Source organism: Macrobrachium nipponense, chromosome 6 (assembly GCF_015104395.2).
Source record: "Macrobrachium nipponense isolate FS-2020 chromosome 6, ASM1510439v2, whole genome shotgun sequence".
Classification (NCBI taxonomy): domain Eukaryota; kingdom Metazoa; phylum Arthropoda; class Malacostraca; order Decapoda; family Palaemonidae; genus Macrobrachium; species Macrobrachium nipponense.
In genome coordinates this window covers 72,439,916-72,459,915 of record NC_061108.1, presented here as the reverse complement: position 1 = coordinate 72,459,915, position 20,000 = coordinate 72,439,916, and the positions used below count along the sequence as shown (strand labels likewise).

Below are 20,000 nucleotides of genomic sequence, written 5' to 3'. Positions count from 1 at the left end.
AAGAGAAATGAGCCTTGTGAAGAAACGCAATGAAAGTGATATTACATCCAGCCAAAGTTTTAATTGTGCGTCTGATGAATATATGATTATTTCAATTTGAAAATTTCTTGTAACTCCAATTAAGCACAATTAAGAAACAAAATGAAAAAGTACCCCGAAGGAGACATCACTTTCTTTCTCTCTCCTCCATGAGAGAAGAGTCCTGGACGCCCCCCGCCCCCTTCTACCCGAAATTTTCCTCATACTCCTTCCTTCCAACACACGCCCTCACCTAAACACCCCCCCCCCCCCCCCCACCACCACCACTTACTCCACACAAGTTTTTTCTCTTCCTCTTCTTTTCTTGTTCCTTAAGGAAATCTAACCAGCCAGGGAGAAAATTATAAACTTTTGGTAATTACTACCAAATCTGCCATTAATTAAACAACTAAATTCATTAAAACTATTAAACGATGGTTCGCAGCAAGAAGATAGGATAAGTTGGAGAAATCTTATTAGCGTTTTTTGCTCTGAAGATACAACTGGGGAGAAGAGTGGGAGAGAGGAGAGGGGGGCGGGGGAACCCGATGAGGTTAGAAACAGATTAAAAAGAAAAGAAAAAGCAAAGCAAACGTCTGAAGAAAGGGATCTATACAAGAGGGAGCAGATAAGAGAAAGGTCTTAAGAATTATGGAATTTCATCACAATAAAAATGCTCTTACCAAACAAAAGATTCCTTTAGCTATCACAAAGCAAAAATATATTTCTTCTACGTCACTGAAATCAAAATTTTCTTCCTTTACCTACCTTTTCGATGTCCATTTCGGAGTCTGCTGAACATTGTTCCAGGAATCTGCAACGATATTGAAATAATTCAGAAAATGTTCACTTATCATCTCAATGACAAATTATGTCAACAATACAAAACTTAGATATGAACCTACGCACTTACCACCGCTGCCGTCCTTCCCATCACTCATTCTTTTGAATATATAAAATGAAAGTACGGCAAATTCAGTAATAATATCATGCTCAAGCAGTCTTGAAATCTCTGCAGTGAGGCAAATACTTTTTAAAATCTCTATACAGTTCTTTGTGTATCTGCTCAACGACTCATATCATTCCAAACCAATGCCAAGATTTCGTGCTGCTGCTGTATATGTTGCAACCTCAGGGTAAGCGCCGGAGAAACTCAAAACTGAAATACGTTAAAAACGACCTTTCCGAAAACACTACGGAAAAATAAAATGCTCATTTTCTTCATCTAGTCCTTATAAGATAAAAATTAATATCACCTAGTTTCAAGGTATATAGATCCAACAAGTATTTATTTTGTTGTTCTCCTCATCACATCAGTACTATAGACGCATGACAATATTCATATTGATGAAAAGTACAAATTTTCCTCCACAGATATAATAATAATAATCAATAATAACAGACGCCTTCCATCCTTCTCAGATGGCCGAATAGATAAAATAATGATGACAGGGAGAGGGAGACGGCTTGGACATATCCTTCGCACAAGCCCTGGGAGGAGATTTGGGGAAGACAAAGCACAGGATAGACATGAATTGTGGAATTTCTCACAGCCCTTTGTCTCACTACATTGGCGGCGATATAATTAAACAAAAACAGACAGACATCACACATACATGTATGATTTTAGCATCATGGCCTTTTTAATGATCCAAGCAGACTCTGACACCCACTTACAGCTGGGGCGTATCGGTGGGCCGTGGCACAGACCTAGCAAGCGTGATCCGGGAGCTGTACTCCCCAGCCACATACCAATGCATTAGCATTTTTACGAAAGCAACTGAAATCAAGCAAGAATAGAAAATAAGAAATTACAGAAATCTTTCGTGTAGTCTATATATAACGGAAATAAAATCAAAATCAACTTCACAGCATTCTTCACATATTCTATCAGTTCGCAGATCATTAATAATGCATGACGATTGTTACAATGATTACGCATACGTGACCGTAACACAGATTACACTGGTTACGTGGGGACTGCCTGTCACGTAAAGCTCTCTTTTGGGAAAAAAAAAGATTCGCGAATGATGTTCCCAAATGATTTTTTATTATTATTCATTCTCATGTGGCCCTTTAAGAATAGACTGTGTTATATACAATCAGAGGTTGCAGATTTCATTGTTTGAAGAGATATTGACATGCCGTATGCTTTTACATTTTAGCGTTATCTGATGCCAAGACGAATAAGGCTTGAGTAAAAAAGTGTTCATATATAAATTCCTGTAAAATATCATGGCGAATATATATCACTGATAGACATACTATACACATATAAATGTTTTTTATCCTGTGATACCAGTATTTAATTTCAAATTATACATTAAAAACTTCCCACCAATGGTTATTACTAGATTAAAGTTTAGAAGGTGGGTCAGCTTATAAATAATTGAATAAATACGATCCAAAACCCTCTCATTCTTGCACAGAATTCCTTGTGGGACGATTCAAAGTTGCCATCAGCTGCCTGATTCGAAAAACAGGACCCACTGCAACTGGACTTCCCGAAGAGTTGCTTTAGAAAGGTCAAGCGCTCTTTTTGATTAACGTTGCTCTCACACCTTATTTTGTCGTCTCTATTTTAAGAGTTCGTATCTGTAGTCAAGAATGAAACTAAAGGTATTTCTAAGCAGAAGCACAGAAGTGATGTACACACAAATCTGGACACTGCAATCGATGGTCAACGATTTTTAATAATGTTGAACTTTAATCAAGATAATGTACATCTGCAGCTTACAAATATTAATCCATCGCTGCGCCATAGCAGTCATGTGAATAATTTGATAATAAACCAGTTCATGGCATTTAGAAGTAAAAATCTCATGTAAGTTATACAATACACTTCTTTTATTGTACTAACATCACTCAATGTTCTCAGAACCCACACGCAAGCACAATACATTACATCCAATATGGATATTACAAATGATTTTTGTAAACCAGTTATACAACAGGAGAATAATTTCTCATGATGTATCTAATGTCTCAGTATATCCTGTTCTTCATGATACTGCTTACTTCTGTTTAAAATACTTCATTTTCAACACAAACTCTTGAACCTACATCGGGACTTCGATCAACACCTTAAATTCCCATTAACAAGTATTTTAAGAATTCTAGTAGTTTCCTTAATGCGCCGGACAAAATAAGCGATAACTTTCTGATACAGTAAATGCTGCCAGAGTTTGTCGTCGTTCTCAAGCCTCGGCATTAATGACCAATCTAAAAATGATTTCCCGAGTAAGAAGTTTTCCGTTTTACGGGAACACTTTCTTCTCTCATGCGCATTCTACAGCTGTAAAGTTACGTTGTATATTTTGTAGATCTCATGACTCGGCTTTGAAATAGCTTCTTCATGACCAACAAAGACTGGAGACCCACCTTGAGGGTAAATGAACCTTTTTAATTCTTCATGGAAAACTCAGAGCATGCGACCATTTAAAATATCTTACTGCCTGGTACAGGACAGTATCCATGACGGGCTGAAAAGGCAAAACCGAAATACGGAAAAATAAAAGTCTATCTGGAATCTCATCACATAACTATAAAGATAACAACGAATGCGACTGACCTCTGGGTAAAACAAGTCTTTGGGAAAGCTAGGCCAATCAAAAGGTAATCTGCTAGATTTCATTTACACGGTTTAAGAAACCGAGAAAAAGGAAGCGCAATTACCCTGTGTATATGGAAACTTGAGGAGCTACAATAGTAAGAAGCAATATAGATGCATAGATCACTCGCAGCTGCATAAATATATATATTTTCATATAAGATATTTAATAAATACACACACACACTATATATATAATATATTATATATATATATATATATATATATATATATATATATATATATATATACAGTATATATATTCTTATAATGTAAGTTTTGTAATGCAATTATAATTTTGGTAATATGATTAATTCACCTCAGAACCTGTGTATCATGTTATGAAATGTATGTTTTTGTGTTCAGATTACCAAATTTAAAGATAACATGTGTTAAGTGGTCCAACTTTTCATTTTGAAGTAACGTAAGACAGAGAGAGTGGAAGCTCATAAGCCTTTTGAAGAGGGTTGTTGTCACACTTTGAGAATGTCTTAGCTAAGCTGATTTCTTTATCGGTGCAAACACGTGCGTAAGACCTCCCAGGCCGCATTGAGTCCTTTGAGAACCTTCTCTACCATGATGTTTAACACAGAGAGAGACTGCTTTGTCCGAGCAGAACTTGCGGTTATCCAACCCCTTGAAAATAGATTAGCTAAACTAATTTTTTACCGTCCCGATCGGGCCTGTAACGGAACACAAGGGAGCCTTATTCATAGACATATGCGAACGCAGTCAAAGAGGCCCCATACTTGATACCCCTATAGAGATGACGTAATATGTTTTCGTATCGGACGTGTACACTCAACTACACCCATTCCCCTGATACACCTAGTTACGCATATAAACTTTCTTTCAATCTCGAGACCTAGCCGCTGGCATGAGGGATAGGATCTCTCTCTCTCTCTCTCTCACTCGCTCAGTTGCGAGGCTGTTTCAGTAACTTAACGTAACTCACATTAATTTTATATTCGAGCTGGTCACTCATAATTCTTAGTAAAATATGTGTTGTTTGTGGAATCTGAACATAGTATTATTTCTATTAGTTTTGTGAACGCGCCCACGAAAGACTAAGTGTGTGTAACAGGCCTTTAAGCTGCAGCTGTGTAAACAGGTATTTTTACAAATGTTTTGAAGTGCACTTCGAGGTTTTATTTTACCATTGGATAAAATTATCATTTTTAAACGCATTTATCTTTTGCTTTGCTCCTTTGACATATCCAATTTCATATGCTTAATGTTTGTACTGTCAATGCTTTAATTGTTTTCATATTATGCATTATGTTTTTGCATTGTTTTTATTTTGTTTAATTAGTTTGAATAATATTCTATTATTATTGTTTGAATCTTAACACCCTGTAAATTAATTTGTATTTAATGTTTGAATCTAACACTTGTAAATTAATCTGTATTTAACTAAATATAATTTCAAATTTAATTATTGCTTTATGATTTAATTTAATTAATTTTCTTGATAAACTTTGATTTAATTTTGCTTAATAATTAATTCAAGAATTAATTAAACTTTTGTTTTCAAGTAAGAACAATTTCCCTGAGATTGTGAATTTCACTTATAAATTTTGAATTTAGAAATAAAGATTTGTATTTGAAATTTATATCAGCATTTTATTATATCACCAGTATTATACTTTATTTTTTTCCTTTAGGTAGAAATATAGAGTGATAATTGTCACGTTTCCCACAAATAAAACAGAATCAGGGAAATACTTAGATTTGAAATTGCAGGAGTGATGCCCTTTAATTAAGGTACTTGAACAAACTGTGCCCTAAGTACAAAGGGTGTCCCAGACCCAGGAATAAAAGGGTCTCTTGTACTAGCAAGTACAAATGGTAAGTGTAGTTACCAGATACTTGGCAATTTGGGTTAACAAATATTAATGGTGTCCAGACACAGATCTTTGACTACTTCGTGCACCAAGTATAAATGGTATCCAGACCCAGATGCTCTAGGCCACTTTGTCACAATATATATATATATATATATATATATATATATATATATATATATATATATATATATAGTATATATATATTTGAATGCCCAAGATGTCTTGGTGTTTATATTGATTCTTCACGGAGACTGTCGCAAGTCCGATATTATAGCCATTTGGGATTGAGTTATAGAACTGGGTCCAGAATCTCTAATCCCGAGTTCTCTTAATATTAGAACACATGCAACGAGTTGTAAAGCCACCATTGAAAAGAAACACCTATCCCCCAGTTTAAACTCCAACACTGGCGTGAGGCTTATGTTTTGGGCAGACATTACCGTGTTTAGGCATTCAGCTCTTTCCTCCTTCTTGAATAGGTAGCTTTCTTCCCTCTCCTGGTTTTGAATGCTCTGATTTTATTGTAATTATTATTCATTTATATTTTATATTATTTGAATTGCTAATTTTTTATTGCAGACTGATGATGTGTTGATTAGAACATGAAACGTTTCGTATTATATTAATAAAACACGTGTAACTGACTGTCGTCTGACTGCACCCCTCTTCACTGATATATAGATATATATATATATATATATATATATGATATATATATATTATATATATATATATATATATATATATACATATATTATATATATATATATATATATATATCTATATATATATATATATATATAACATATGGATTTCGTAAATGCTGTCACTACAGTTTTCAAATGAATCCTTTTCAACAGCTATCCACCTGTGAAAATTCACAGTAACCATTCCAACGCATTTTACTTTGTCCTTTGCATCTGAAATGTTAAAAAGTTGTTGATTTGTATAAGCTACTTTAACAACAATATATTTCTCTCTCTCTCTCTCTCTCTCTCTCTCTCTCTCTCTCTCTCTCTCTCTCTCTCTCTCTCTCTCTCTCTCTCTCTTTGGAATGACAGTTCTGGATCCTTTTACCGAGTTGAATTAAAACTTACAATTCGAGCGAAGTTTTGCGAGTGCAAAACAAAGAGCGGTAAAGGAAAAGGCCTTACTCATAAACAACAAAATAATACCACTAGTTCACATAAACGGACAATTCTATTATCAATCGAAATTCCCCTAAATGTTATAATTACAAATCTATTTTCTCTGTTTTCTCTTATTGAAGTATTCATGGCAAGTCAACTCATTTGAAAATGTATATCCTATATAAGGCACATAATTTATAAGACATTTCCCCAAAAAACAAATTTTTCTATGACCTCTGCCGACCCAGCTTTGTCTTGTGATCTGTGTATGTTATGATATATGAAAATTTTGATGAAAGCACTTTTGTGAATATTCCAAAAAATAATCTCCAGAAACTGCTTGCACATTTAGTTATACGATGTCAAGCACGTATGGCGGCGGTTTGAGTTGCTTTCGTCAATAAGATGATTAAATATAAGTTATCTAATGAAGGGTGTTAAAACGTTTGTCCTCGTGTGTGTGTGTGTATGTGTGAGTTGCCTGTGTAAGTTATGACAAACCAAGAAAAGGTGGAATGGTATAACAGAGAAGTTACAACTAAAATCCCCCAATAATTACAAAGTACTGATCATGAAAGCCAATGTCAACGAAGACTTTTGCAGGGAGATAAATTTTCGATTACTTATCTTAAAGAGTAAGGTTACAGTTTTCTCTTCCTTTATTCATTTATTTATATTTTTAAGCCCTCTTGGAATTACACTGCTTTGGTGGTAAAAAGAAAATGATGAAGTATATTATTACTATTGCAATCATAAAAACCGAAAATATGTTTTGCAAAATTCAATTAAGAGAAACACTTTCGTATAAAAGGGCGCTTGAAGATCTTTCCCAATATGAGCTTAATCGGATTCGTTTCCTGACCTTGAGTACTGAGCAAAGATAAACATCAGTCAGGGTAAACAAATCTCTGAAGAAGGAACCTGCCAGTCACTAGATGGGATGACTGAAAAAGTATGAATGAATAATTCCACCGACTGAATAACGAACATGAATGAAGATAAGCACAGAGTAGGGAGGCTTCATTCAAAGCTATGAAACAGGAGGTTCGTCACGGCTCCTATACAACTTAGACTATAATCCCGGCAGCGCTTTCCTTTGCTCGCCATGGATGACGCAACGCTATTCATCACAAGAGCAACCTCCGATGAACTGCAAATTTCTCAGTGCGGGCCGGAGAGGAAATCATTCTCTCTCCATATTTTTTTTCTTTTTACCCCTTAAAATTGGCCCAGTCTTAAGGAGAATAAGCGAAACTAAGCAATCAATGAACAGTAGCAGAAGAAATTTGATACTCGACATATACTATTTTGGAAACCTGGAAAAAGCCAAAGTAGTTCAGCAATTAAAGTCCAATTCTCTCTCTGTCTCTGTCTGTCTGTCTCTCTCTCTCTCTCTCTCTCATTTGGTGGAATTCGCTTCTAATCGAAATGGGACAAAAACAGAGCACTATAATTCATACTAGAGATGCCTAATTTTGTTTCAGTTGGGTCAAAAGGACAAGGAAGCCGAAAGTACCGGTTCGAAGTAGGAAATTATCCAATGTGTCAGTAATGATCCTGTCACCTTGAAGACTCAAGACGTTAAAATCACTGTCAAGAGAATCCAGGTGAATCTGTTTCGCTGGAAGAGATTAATCATAAGCGCGAGCACTTAAGTCCCTGGGCTGGGGGGATGGATACCAGTGTTTGAGGGGGTGAGGGGGCCTCCCTGGTACATGCTCGCACCCACCCGGCTATTTCTGCTCAGCTCCTAACAACTTCCCACCCATGTCAATCATGCACTCTTTGCATCTACATTATAGCATGTTTCCTTTAATTAAAAAGACAGATGATTGCAGCTCCCAGCCACGTCACAATCCATGGAAAAACTTCGGAGTCTCTTTTTATTCATTCCCATTTTTTCACCGTTTGAACCCACGAAAGGAAAAAGTAAAAAATTTAGACGGAAAGAGTAAAGTCAGGGGGAAAATGAAACTCCATGCTAGATATTTCAACCCTATGACTGTAAAGATAGCCAGTATCATTTACAATTGCCATTCATTTCACGCCCGAACCACGCCAGGAAAGTCCTCTTTACGGCCGCTGGGAGTCGCTTATTTCAACGTCAACGCAACGCCAGAGACAGAAACAGCAAGAGCTGAAAGTCCCCCTCTCTATTCGGCCTCAACCCCAGTCCCACCCCCAACCCCCACCCGCCCCCATGGCTCTAAGTCTCCCTCTCTAACTTTTCATCCATGGCTGCTCTGTACAAGGTAATAAAGTTTTATCACTTATCCAGTGTTTCTTTCCTATCATTATTCCTTGAATTTTTTTTTGGGGGGAGGGGGGGTTAATGGTGGCTTTCAGTACCGTAGTGAAGGGAGGATGCAGTTGGGTGGTAAAAACATGCAAGTAGTAATCGAAAATTATCAAAGGAGGAACCTAGCAATGACAACACAGATAGCTGCAGGTGACTTTCATTAGTCGCTGACATCTAAAGTTGCCGCATTCTTCCACTGAACTTAAATTGCAGTGTTAGTGCTTTAGATTTCATTTTACTTCATCCAGTATCTTAACAAAAATGTAAGATGTAGACATTTTTAGACCCTCCATTTGCTGAACAAATCAAGAAATATAAACCCACAAAAAGGGCTTCTTGTGACCTTCATATTATCTACTTCATAGAAATAAGGTTGGACGGTAGCTGAGCCAAATGAAACGATACTTTCGCCCATTAACACAGGGACGCTTAAATAATCATTCAAAATTCCACTGCCACCAATTTGTTAACAGCAAACAACTCATGATTAGTTTATAGATCATTAACAACACTTAAATAGCATCTTTTAATTGCCAGAACACGTTCCTAATTATCATTGGCTTTTCAGACAACAATAATCCATACTACTGACCAGAGTTGGATATCGTTCGACGATCACAAAAGTAATCAATAATCCAATATAAGAATAAATTGCGAATCTCTCCAAAACATCTATTTCTGTTCCGTGGCGGAAAATTAAAAGTCACCGTTTTGACAATAATAGCTGTAATCAAGGTGGGATAGGAATACTATTGTTCCCTAGCTAAGTATGGGCTTAGGCGAATTCAGTTTCCACAGCATGCATCGTGCAGGCAACCTTGCCTCCGATTTCGGTACAATACATATCTTCATTTTCTCAGTTACACGCACTGTTATAATTACATGCATACGTATATACGTATGTACACACACACGCACACACACACACACACACACACACATATATATATATATATGTGTGTGTGTGTGTGTGTGTATATATATATATGTGTGTGTGTGTGTGTGTGTTAGAATCCTGGTCATTACCTTTCGGTTTAGTTATTGTCAGTCCTATATTGAATGAATTCTGTATTATTGGTTATTTGTGGCTTAATAACACACACACATACAAACGCGCGCGCGCGCGCGCTCACACACACACACGCATATATAGTCTATACACATATATATATATTATATATATATATATATATATATATATATATGCACGTGTGATTGTTCTCAAAATAATCCCCTTTCAGATATATTTCTCGAAGTTAAACAATTTGTTCTTATATACTTCTTTAATATGTGATAGCCTTTATCTCTGAAGCTACCTCAATTACGTGAAAACTACTTATTTCTGAAGCAGTAACTTGAAATTTAGACGCAAAATGCGAATGACTGAAGAAAGATTTGAATTACTGAATTATTATTGCGTATTATAACTGACTTATTATTAGTGTATTATATGTCATGCAAAAATTGAAATGGCCAGAAAGGGATGGTTCGGTCATACAGAAAGAATGGATGGTTCGGTCATATGGAAAGAATGGATGGTTCGGTCATGCAGAAAGAATGGATGGTTCGGTCATACAGAAAGAATGGATGGTTCGGTCATGCAGAAAGAATGGATGGTTCGGTCATGCAGAAAGAATGGATGGTTCGGTCATACAGAAAAAATGGATGATTCGGTCATACAGAAAGAATGGATGGTTCGGTCATGCAGAAAGAATGGATGGTTCGGTCATAGAGAAAGAATGGATGGTTCGGTCATGCAGAAAGAATGGATGGTTCGGTCATGCAGAAAGAATGGATGGGTTCGGAAATGAAAGGGATGGTTCGGTCATGCAGAAAGAATGGTTAGGTTGGGTCATACAGAAAGAATGGATGGTTCGGTCATGCAGAAAGAATGGATGGTTCGGTCATAGAGAAAGAATGGATGGTTCGGTCATGCAGAAAGAATGGATGGTTCGGTCATGCAGAAAGAATGGTGGTTTCGGTCATGCGAAAGAATGGATGGTTAGGTCCTACAGAAAAAATGGATGATTCGGTCATACAGAAAGAATGGATGGTTCGGTCATGCAGAAAGAATGGATGGTTCGGTCATATGGAAAAAAGGATAGTTCAGTCATGTGGAATGACTGGACGACTGTATGTTGGTGGAAGGAATATAATAATTAAAGAGAAAAATTAGAAGGGTGAGGACGAGGAAGACGGAGGAAGAGCTGAGTAGTGAAGTAGGTGTTTGGAAGGATGAACCATAATTGGAATATAAAATTCAGACCAAAGGCCAAGCGCTGGGAACTATAAGGTCATTCAGTGCTAGCTGAACTTCAATATATAGGAAGTGCAAAAGTGAGTGCAAGATAGAGGTTAACCCTGAAGTGTGTGTGCAGCATTTTAACGGGCTGCTGATGGGCCTTCTATGTAGGTTCATAAGGTAGCTAATGATTCGCAGTTTTCTGAACAAGGAATTCAGTCATAAGGTTGAAGTACTGGTATAAATAATAATGCGTGATCCGACCTCCAGCTTAATCGGGGTGCGTGCTAAAATCTAGGTTAAATAGAACGTTGTTTCACCAACGAAAATTATTATAGATAAGGTATTTTTTATTAGAAATAATTTTTTTGTACTGTTTTATATGCACATTAGTTATTAGTTACATTTTCCTTCTAATAAATAAATCATACACATCCTATCCTAAAATTCCCGTATCTTTAACTTAACGCCAACTCCTTTTTCAGATCTCTTAAGGCATTCCTAACAACCCCGCCCCCCAACTACAACAACAACAACAAAGAAGTGTGTAGGCTTACTCGCCGAGTAAGCCGAAAGTCGCAGCAGTGACCCTGTGAAGGGAAATGGCTAAAAGTTGCGTACAGTACCTTTCAGCAAATATTAAAAATAATAGCTTCAGTTACTTTTAAGCTTCCCGATTTTCACGTGCTGTTTTGGAAACGGTTACCATCATAAGTCCTGAATCCGCGCAGCCCCTGTGAAGAAGTCCTACCTTCTGCGGTCAGGCTAAGTAAACCTTTCTTCCACTTCTTTGTGGCTTGGCAGAGTGGTCTGATCTTGCCTCACGGAAGGCAAGAGCTCTTCATTTATTCCATGATCTCATTCATGTCCCATAATGATAATCGTGTCCAAAAATATATAAAGAAATCGAAAAGCTAAGAGGTCATTGCCGTTTATATTATATTATTATTAATATATATATATTATTATATACGTGTATATATTATATAATTATATATATATAATATATATATATATACATAGATATATATTATATATATATATATATAGAGAGAAGGAGAGAAGAGAGAGAGAGGAGAGGAGAGGAGAGAGAGAGCGAGAGAGAGAGAGAGAGAGAGAGAGAGAGAGAGAGAGAGAGAATATTACTATTAACAAATTTAAAATAACAACAATATGCTCAATTCGTGCATATATTTTTATTTGCATTGCATTATGAACCAACCTCGCTTTTATTACCCCAACAGTTTTCATCAATTTATACTTAAAAAGTCACCTAATTAAATTCTTCGGCAGGAAAAACAACGGCTCACTTTTTAGTCATCGGAAACAGAATGACAGGTGACTTATTGATGGTTTTTAATGACCTTCCAAAACAACAAAGAAGCTTAAATAACTGTCTCATGATCTACTCATAAAGAATGGAGAGGAAATGATCCGAAACCTTTGGATGATTCTCGAAAAAAAATGGGGAAAGGCGAAGACAGAACAACCAAGAAAATCCACGGGATCGAAGCTGTTTCCTATATCTATATATATATATTAATATATATATATATATATATATATATATAGTATATAGTATTATATATTATATATCTATATATATATATATTATATATATAGATATATATTATATATATATAATATATATTATTATATATATATATTTATAGAGACAGAGAGAGAGAGAGAGAGAGAGAGGATAGGAGAACCATGGTTTCGCTCGACCCCTTGAAAATACCCAACCCCATTTTGACTTAAGATATACTCTACAGATGAACAAACCACCATTTCGCGACCTTTTGAAAATACCCAACCCCATTTTGGCTCAAGATATACTCTACGAATGAAAAAAACCACCATTTTACATAAATATGAATATGCGTGAAACCTAACCTAACCTAACCTAACCTAACCCACTGAGTGAAACAAAAAATTCTAAGTCCCTTAACCTAACCTAACCTAACCTAACCCATTCGCTCGACCCCTTGAAAATGCCCAACCCCATTTTGGCTCAAGATATACTCTACAGATGAAAAAACAACCATTCACATAAATATGAAAATGAGTGAAAAATTTCGAAATCCTTTAACCTAACCTAACCCAACCTACCCTACCCTAACCTAACCCACCGAGTGAACAAATTCTAAATCCCTTAACCAAACCTAACCTAATCTAATCTAACCCACTGAGTGAAAAAATTCTTCACTCATATTCATATTTATGTGAAATGGTTTTTTCATCCGTAGAGTATATCTTGAGCCAAAGTGGGGTTGGTATTTTCAAGGGGTTGAGCAAATGGGTTAGGTTAGGTTAAGGGCCTTAGAATTGTTTGACTCAGTAGGGTAGGTTAGGTTAGGTTGGGTTAGGTTAGGTTAAGGGACTTAGAATTTTTTCACGCATATTTATATTTATATCTGTAGAGTATATCTTAAGCCAAAATGGGGTTGGGTATTTTCAAAGGGTCACGAAATGGTGGTTGTTCCATCCATAGAATATATCATAAGCCAAAATGGGGTTGGGCATTTTCAAGGGGTCGAGCGAAAACATGGTTCTCCTATCCTAAGAGTTCTTCATGAACCCATTTTGGGGTTCTTTTCTGAAGTAAAGCGAAATATTTGGTGGTTTTCCCGTGGAGTCGTTAATGGTCAACGTACGTGAGGTTAAGATAAAGGCGACCTTATGGGGTTTGTCGCCTATCAGCCAAACTCTTAAGACTCCTTAAGAGTGGGAAAACTCGCCTGCACTTGGAACCAAAGCAAAATTAGATGGAGCTAAAAAAAGTTCCACGACACGGACGAAATAATTGCTGGGTCACCAACTTGAAGTCAATCGCAGTTTAGAGTAGTTGGGTAGGGTTAGGTATGGTAGGGGAAGATAAGAGTCCCGACAAAATAAATTTATACTTTATTTGAAAAAGGTGTCGTATGAACTTTAAAGCTTCGATCTCCATGGAAATGTGCGCTACAGCACCCGCAAAAGATCATTATTTAAAAAAGTTCATACTGCAAAAAAAAAAAAAAAAAAAAAAAAAACATTACACACTGTCCTCCTACTTTTGCAGGTTTGCTTTTGCCAAACGATTTAGCCATTACAGATTCTTATCAAAGATAATTACACGCGTAAAATGCGATAAGAAAAGTTTTAATGTCCAGTAAATTAAAGAAACTGAAAAGATAACGTTTAAGAAACAAAAGAAAATAAAGGACACTACAGGTAACAGGTGTATTTTGACCCAAACCCATGATACTCATTTAAAAAATACAAGACGTTTTACAGAAAATCATTCCCATGGAGATATAACGAGTTAAGAAGCCGAACAGTGATAAACTGGGTTATTTCAACAGCGTTTGAACGCTTAAACATAACTGCATTCTTGGAAACCTTGCAGTTTTGAGAATAAAGAAACGCAGTAAAAAAAAAGTGGAAGTTTTTAGATATACATATCAAAGGTTTAAATTCAGAATCACATTACCTAACATGAAATAAACAAATGTTACAACCTATAAACAATTCCACAATTGGATACAAATTACACAAGAAATCTTTGGTAACTTGTTAATAACTGTAATCAGAGTGATTTGAACTATTCTGAACTTTATTTGAAAAGAATCGGAAGAATAGTATTAGAAAAATAAAAACTAAAGAGAGCAATTTAAAAGTACATCCTAATATTTTTCTAAAGGAAAATGAACACTAGGCCTAAGCCTCCGTCAACTAGAATATTTGTAATGCCTTGCATGAAGCGATTTTCCAACAAGGTTGAAATCGCTTTCTTTTCTGTATAAAGCAGTTGTTCTCTTTGCATGAAGTCACTGCTGAGTCACGAATTCCATCAGGAAAAGTCGCACTCAGTTCACCCTACAACCCCCTATTCTCAACGCCAAAACTTATAAAGGAGCGATCTCTCTCTCTCTCTCTCTCTCTCTCTCTCTCTCTCTCTCTCTCTCGGCTGGCGATAGAAAACACCTCCTAACATCCGGCACTGTCATTAGCTGTTACATTACAGGAAGAATCTAATCTGAACCAAAGACCTGCCGGCGAGAGTTCGATTTCATTTCTTCAAAAGAAAAGTTTAAATCCTTTTCACGTTTAAAGTTTACCTATAAAACATCTAGAAAATTACTAAAATAAACTTTAATGAACTTCCGCTCTAAATCACGCCTCACAGTTATACATTTGGAAACAACGTTATACAGCTATCAATAGTCTTGTAAGAAGTTGAGAATTAAAAGTCAAATGTTAACAGGACACACACACACATACATACACACATGCAGACTCACAAAGCATCATCTGAATGCAAACTCGCATTTACCAGGCTAAACACGGAGGTAACGAGCAAAAATATAATTAATTTATTACGCCATTACTTTTGACTCGATAATTAAACCCGGTGTTCATTCTGTAACCCTGAAGTCATTACCCGAAGGCAATAATAATAATCCCAATCAAGCTCGACCTTGTAAGTAACAACTCATTAACACTCGCACTGTTAGAACGAGTCCCACCTCGGTCATCGTCGTTGGAGGAGATACATCAGCCAAACCCAGGGGCAATTACACTGCATAAACGAAGCTGGCCAAAAACCGCTCCTCCAGAAATCAAGAGGAAAAAAAAAGAGAAAAAAGTTAATAACTTGCAGTTGAAGTTTGTTCTCTTCAGGTATTAAGAAATGCGATATACAGATAAAGAGGAAGAGTAACTGGAAAACTATATTAGAACAGGTGTTCAAGTGGTAAGATTTAATCAAAATTTAATTAGGTTTTAATTACTTTTTTTGTTGATTTCATTTCTTTCAGAGTTTCACTGCTGACTGCTTGTGTGTGCGGCGGATATTAATCATGTAGGTGTTAATGACCTGTATTGCTGCTAGGCCATTTTAATCGTCCACAAATGTTAGTTAAAACTAAATGTAAACTCTCTCTCTCTCTCTCTCTCTCAAAAGTAACTAATGGAAAAAAGGAACAATTACTTAAATGAACACACAACGAGAGCGCACAACAAAAGAGAGAGAGAGAGAGAGAGAGAGAGAGAGAGAGAGAGAGAGAGAGAGAGAGAGGAGAATTATAACCAAGGCACTAATAATTATTTAAATAAAGCTCAAGACGTTGTCACTGATCCATAAAAGATAAAAACTACGATCAAATTCCCGGAGCTGAAATATCCAACTGAAAATGACACCTTGACCAAGATCTCTCTCTAATAACAGGCTTCGGTAATACAATCGATACGTGCAATACAAACTTGCCTGAACTCGGCGCCGACATTTTCCATCGTCAAAGAGTTGCAATCACACTCCAGAGTCTATCTTTCTTCTCTCTTTCGCTCATTGTCGGAGCTGCGCTTTTTTTTAGATTATTATTAGGAAGCTTATTGAAGATATTTCCCAATGAGCTTCAAAAATACAGCGTGAGAGAATATACATATATTTAATGTGTAGTTGTAATATATATATATATATATATATATATATATATATACTATATATATATAGTATATATATATATATATATATATATATATATATATATATATATATATAAGAGAGAGAGAGAGAGAGAGAGAGAGAGAGAGAGAGATTGCAAGCACTCCCAAGAAAGGCTTCCTTAAGATACCTTGAGTATGTTACTTGACATTTTCAAATTAAACTCTACAACCTATAATTACCCTGGCTTACACAGTTAAGTGATGGTATGCATATCTAATAAGGGAGAGAGATAAAGGGAGAAAAACTTTAGCACTTATAAATACCATTATCTAAATGGGTGACAGGTGGTGTTCGAGGCTTTTAAGCTCAAGTTAATGAGTTTTATGTTAGTATATCTTATATGAACGCAAGGCCGAATGACCACAGATCTGAAGCACTGCCTAAGTTTACAGGGATGAGAATCTTTAAACCTGACTGATTGTCATCTTTCAAGGGGCTAAAAATAATCACCGTTTTTTCATCGCGGCTTGAGAACAGGAAAGTATGTGAACTATCAAGTGACATTTAAGTGATATTGGCAGATGTGTACTGAATACAATGCCGGACTGTACAGAGAAAAACTTCTGAATAATTGAGGCCAGGCAAGAAATGCCAGTCTTAAGTGATGCGAGGGTCATCAATTATTGCGTAGCTGATATTATAAATAGTAAATGAAGTTTAAGTTAGTTCGAGTTTGCTAACGTCTGTAGTCGTCGCAAATTCCGGTTATCATAAGAACGTCATGATGCCACGCGTGTCCGTACTATAACGAATCTTCAAGTATCGTTATACGTATTTATTACTAATATAGACAATTTATTTTATTTCGCGTTAGTCACGAACATACAGCAAGTACTAAATTGATGCTGAAAATAAAACCAACGTCAAATTCTATCTCTTAAATACCGAGATTTGTTAAAATGCAAAACATTTATTGTTTATCAAAAGTCTTCTGATTTCATTCCAGCGAGGAAGGTGCCACTGAAAAGAACCAAAAAAAGAGCAAACACTGAAAGTCACTTATGTCAAACACTCGAAGGCCCAACCCGAAAAGTCTCGAAAGGAAGAGTTGGAAAAAGCTCCGCTGTGAATCCCTTTTGCACTCTCACGCAGGCTCGCCAAGTGTTTTATTATTAATTATTTTGTCAGCATCTCCCAATCCTTCAAATATGCCCGGAGGCTAGCTTCTACCTGGACCTCTTTAATTAGATAACCGGTACCTACGCTACTGCTCGGATGAAAGCATCCAATGAGATTCAAAGGAGACGGAGGGTGGAAGTTATGATTGGTGGTAAGCATAAAGTGGACAGCAAAGATTTGCGCAATAAAAGCGTGTCATTGGTCTCGCCTGTATGACAGCTCATGATGCTACTGTATATTCGCCACTGGAAGATTCATAAAGGCGTATGCCAAGGATTCCAAAAGCTGTGGTATACCCAAAAGAATCTCCGATGGTTCCAGGCTGGTTAAGCTGATCGTGGGTTAAGCCATTATTACGAGCAATACCCTGGACACTAGCAAGACACGCAGCGAGGAATACCCCCTGAACAGTTCCCGTTTTAGCACATCACAACAAAATTTGACTGCGAGAGGAAATCTCCTTTGAAATGATATCGTTACTCCCAGAGAATTCTCGCCGCATTCACTCCTCCTCGAGAACCATAAGGAGGAGCGATATTTAGAGAGATCGCCCGATAGTTGAGGTGGATGCTGGCCGACAGGTCACCATCGGACACTTGCGTGTCATGGCGCCTCGGGCAGACACCCGCGCAGACATGATACCAGCTACCGGGCTTGATGGTCGAATGCCGGTCCCACACCTGTCTTTATAATCTCACATAACCATTCCAGAAATAGTTGGAATAGACTTCTGGAAATAACACACAAATTCAAACTTATTGCTAAACAGCATGACATCATTCTCCATGATAAAAAGTTAGGGAATTTTCTGGGATCCTTTCTTAACTGGCTGCTTTCCTGGCCAGAGCAAAGTCCTATTCGACCGAATTTTACTTATAATAATTAAATCATTCTCATCAATTTACATAATTATTCAGCTTAGTGTGTGTGTGTCTCTCCTGTGTGAATTAGTTTTGTTTCTTATTTTGAGTCGAAAGACTGAATTGTTGCTATGCTCAAAGGTTGTGTACTCTATATATATACATACAACCACTCTATTTCAGGGCTGAGTAACAAGATGAGTAACAAGTCAAACGCCAAAGGACATCGGTGCCGTCTTTCAGAGTGGGAAGCAATAATATAAATATTGTTTTTCATAACGGTCTATATTTATTCACCACATACAGGCAATCCATTGCAGCTCGTCGCTTAGTAGCATTGGAAAATTTTAACTACCGCAAAATAAACCAAGTGAAAACCATGAGTATAATTTTTATTTAATGAAATGAGAACACATACACATGATATATATATATATATATATATATATATATATATATATATATATATATAATACACATACATACATGTGTGTGTGTGCGTGTGTGTGTGTGTATTTCTATCGAGGTTAGTAGTATAAATAGCAAAGGCTCTCTTTCTGAATCAGTGTGTACTTGCTTTTCCTTCAGGTACGCTTCTCTGAAGAGAAAAAGAAGTTTAGGGTCATTCAGTGTCAAAATACAAAAGGGTAGTCTGGAAATAATGCCACTGACTTCAATAGAAACTGCTGAGAGAAAATATGCCTAATATATATATATATATATATATATATATATATATATATATATATATATACATATATATATATTATATATATATATAGATATATATATACGTATATATATATATATATATATATATATATATATATATATATATACATATATATATATATATATTAAGTAACAAAATGTAATGCCTATCAGTTCTCGCAAACCCAATGTCTATTTCTCCACCTCAGCTGAAACTGGCCTCTAGGATGAAACCACGGCCCTTGCAAACTAGTTCCCCGAGCCTACCCGTGTGTACGTTATATTTCATACAACGTTGATAAGGTAACTAAAACTTGAAAGCACCTTGTCTGCACAGCCTGTACAAATATAGCGTTGTTTACATACCAGAAAGTTGAAATCATCTGTATTTCATGAAGTCTCTCCTTCTCTTTCTTTATTTTTGAAAGGAAAGCAACGACTTGGCAATTTTGGAATGCAACGTAGACTGCGTCGCCTCCGTCCAAATTTTACCAACATTATTATTATTATTATTATTATTATTATTATTTCAGTTGATGAAACCTATTGTCATGGAACAAGCTCACAGTGCCATTAGCTTGAATTCAAGCATCCAAAGAACGTGGGTTTCAATCTTCCACCGCAGACCCCGTACTGCAGCATTAACTGATCATGATACAGAGCTAGTGATTTC

At 36.3% G+C, this 20,000-nt stretch overlaps 1 protein-coding gene across 1 annotated transcript in view; it reads right to left on the bottom strand.

Annotated features, from left to right (window-relative positions):
* Window positions 1-20,000, bottom strand: part of LOC135216557 (protein-L-histidine N-pros-methyltransferase-like) — a 635,050-nt gene that overhangs the window by 531,902 nt on the left and 83,148 nt on the right. The window contains exon 2 of the mRNA XM_064251931.1: window positions 787-832. Within this exon, the coding sequence (XP_064108001.1) occupies window positions 787-832 (46 nt within the window). The remainder of the gene's footprint in view (window positions 1-786; window positions 833-20,000) is intronic.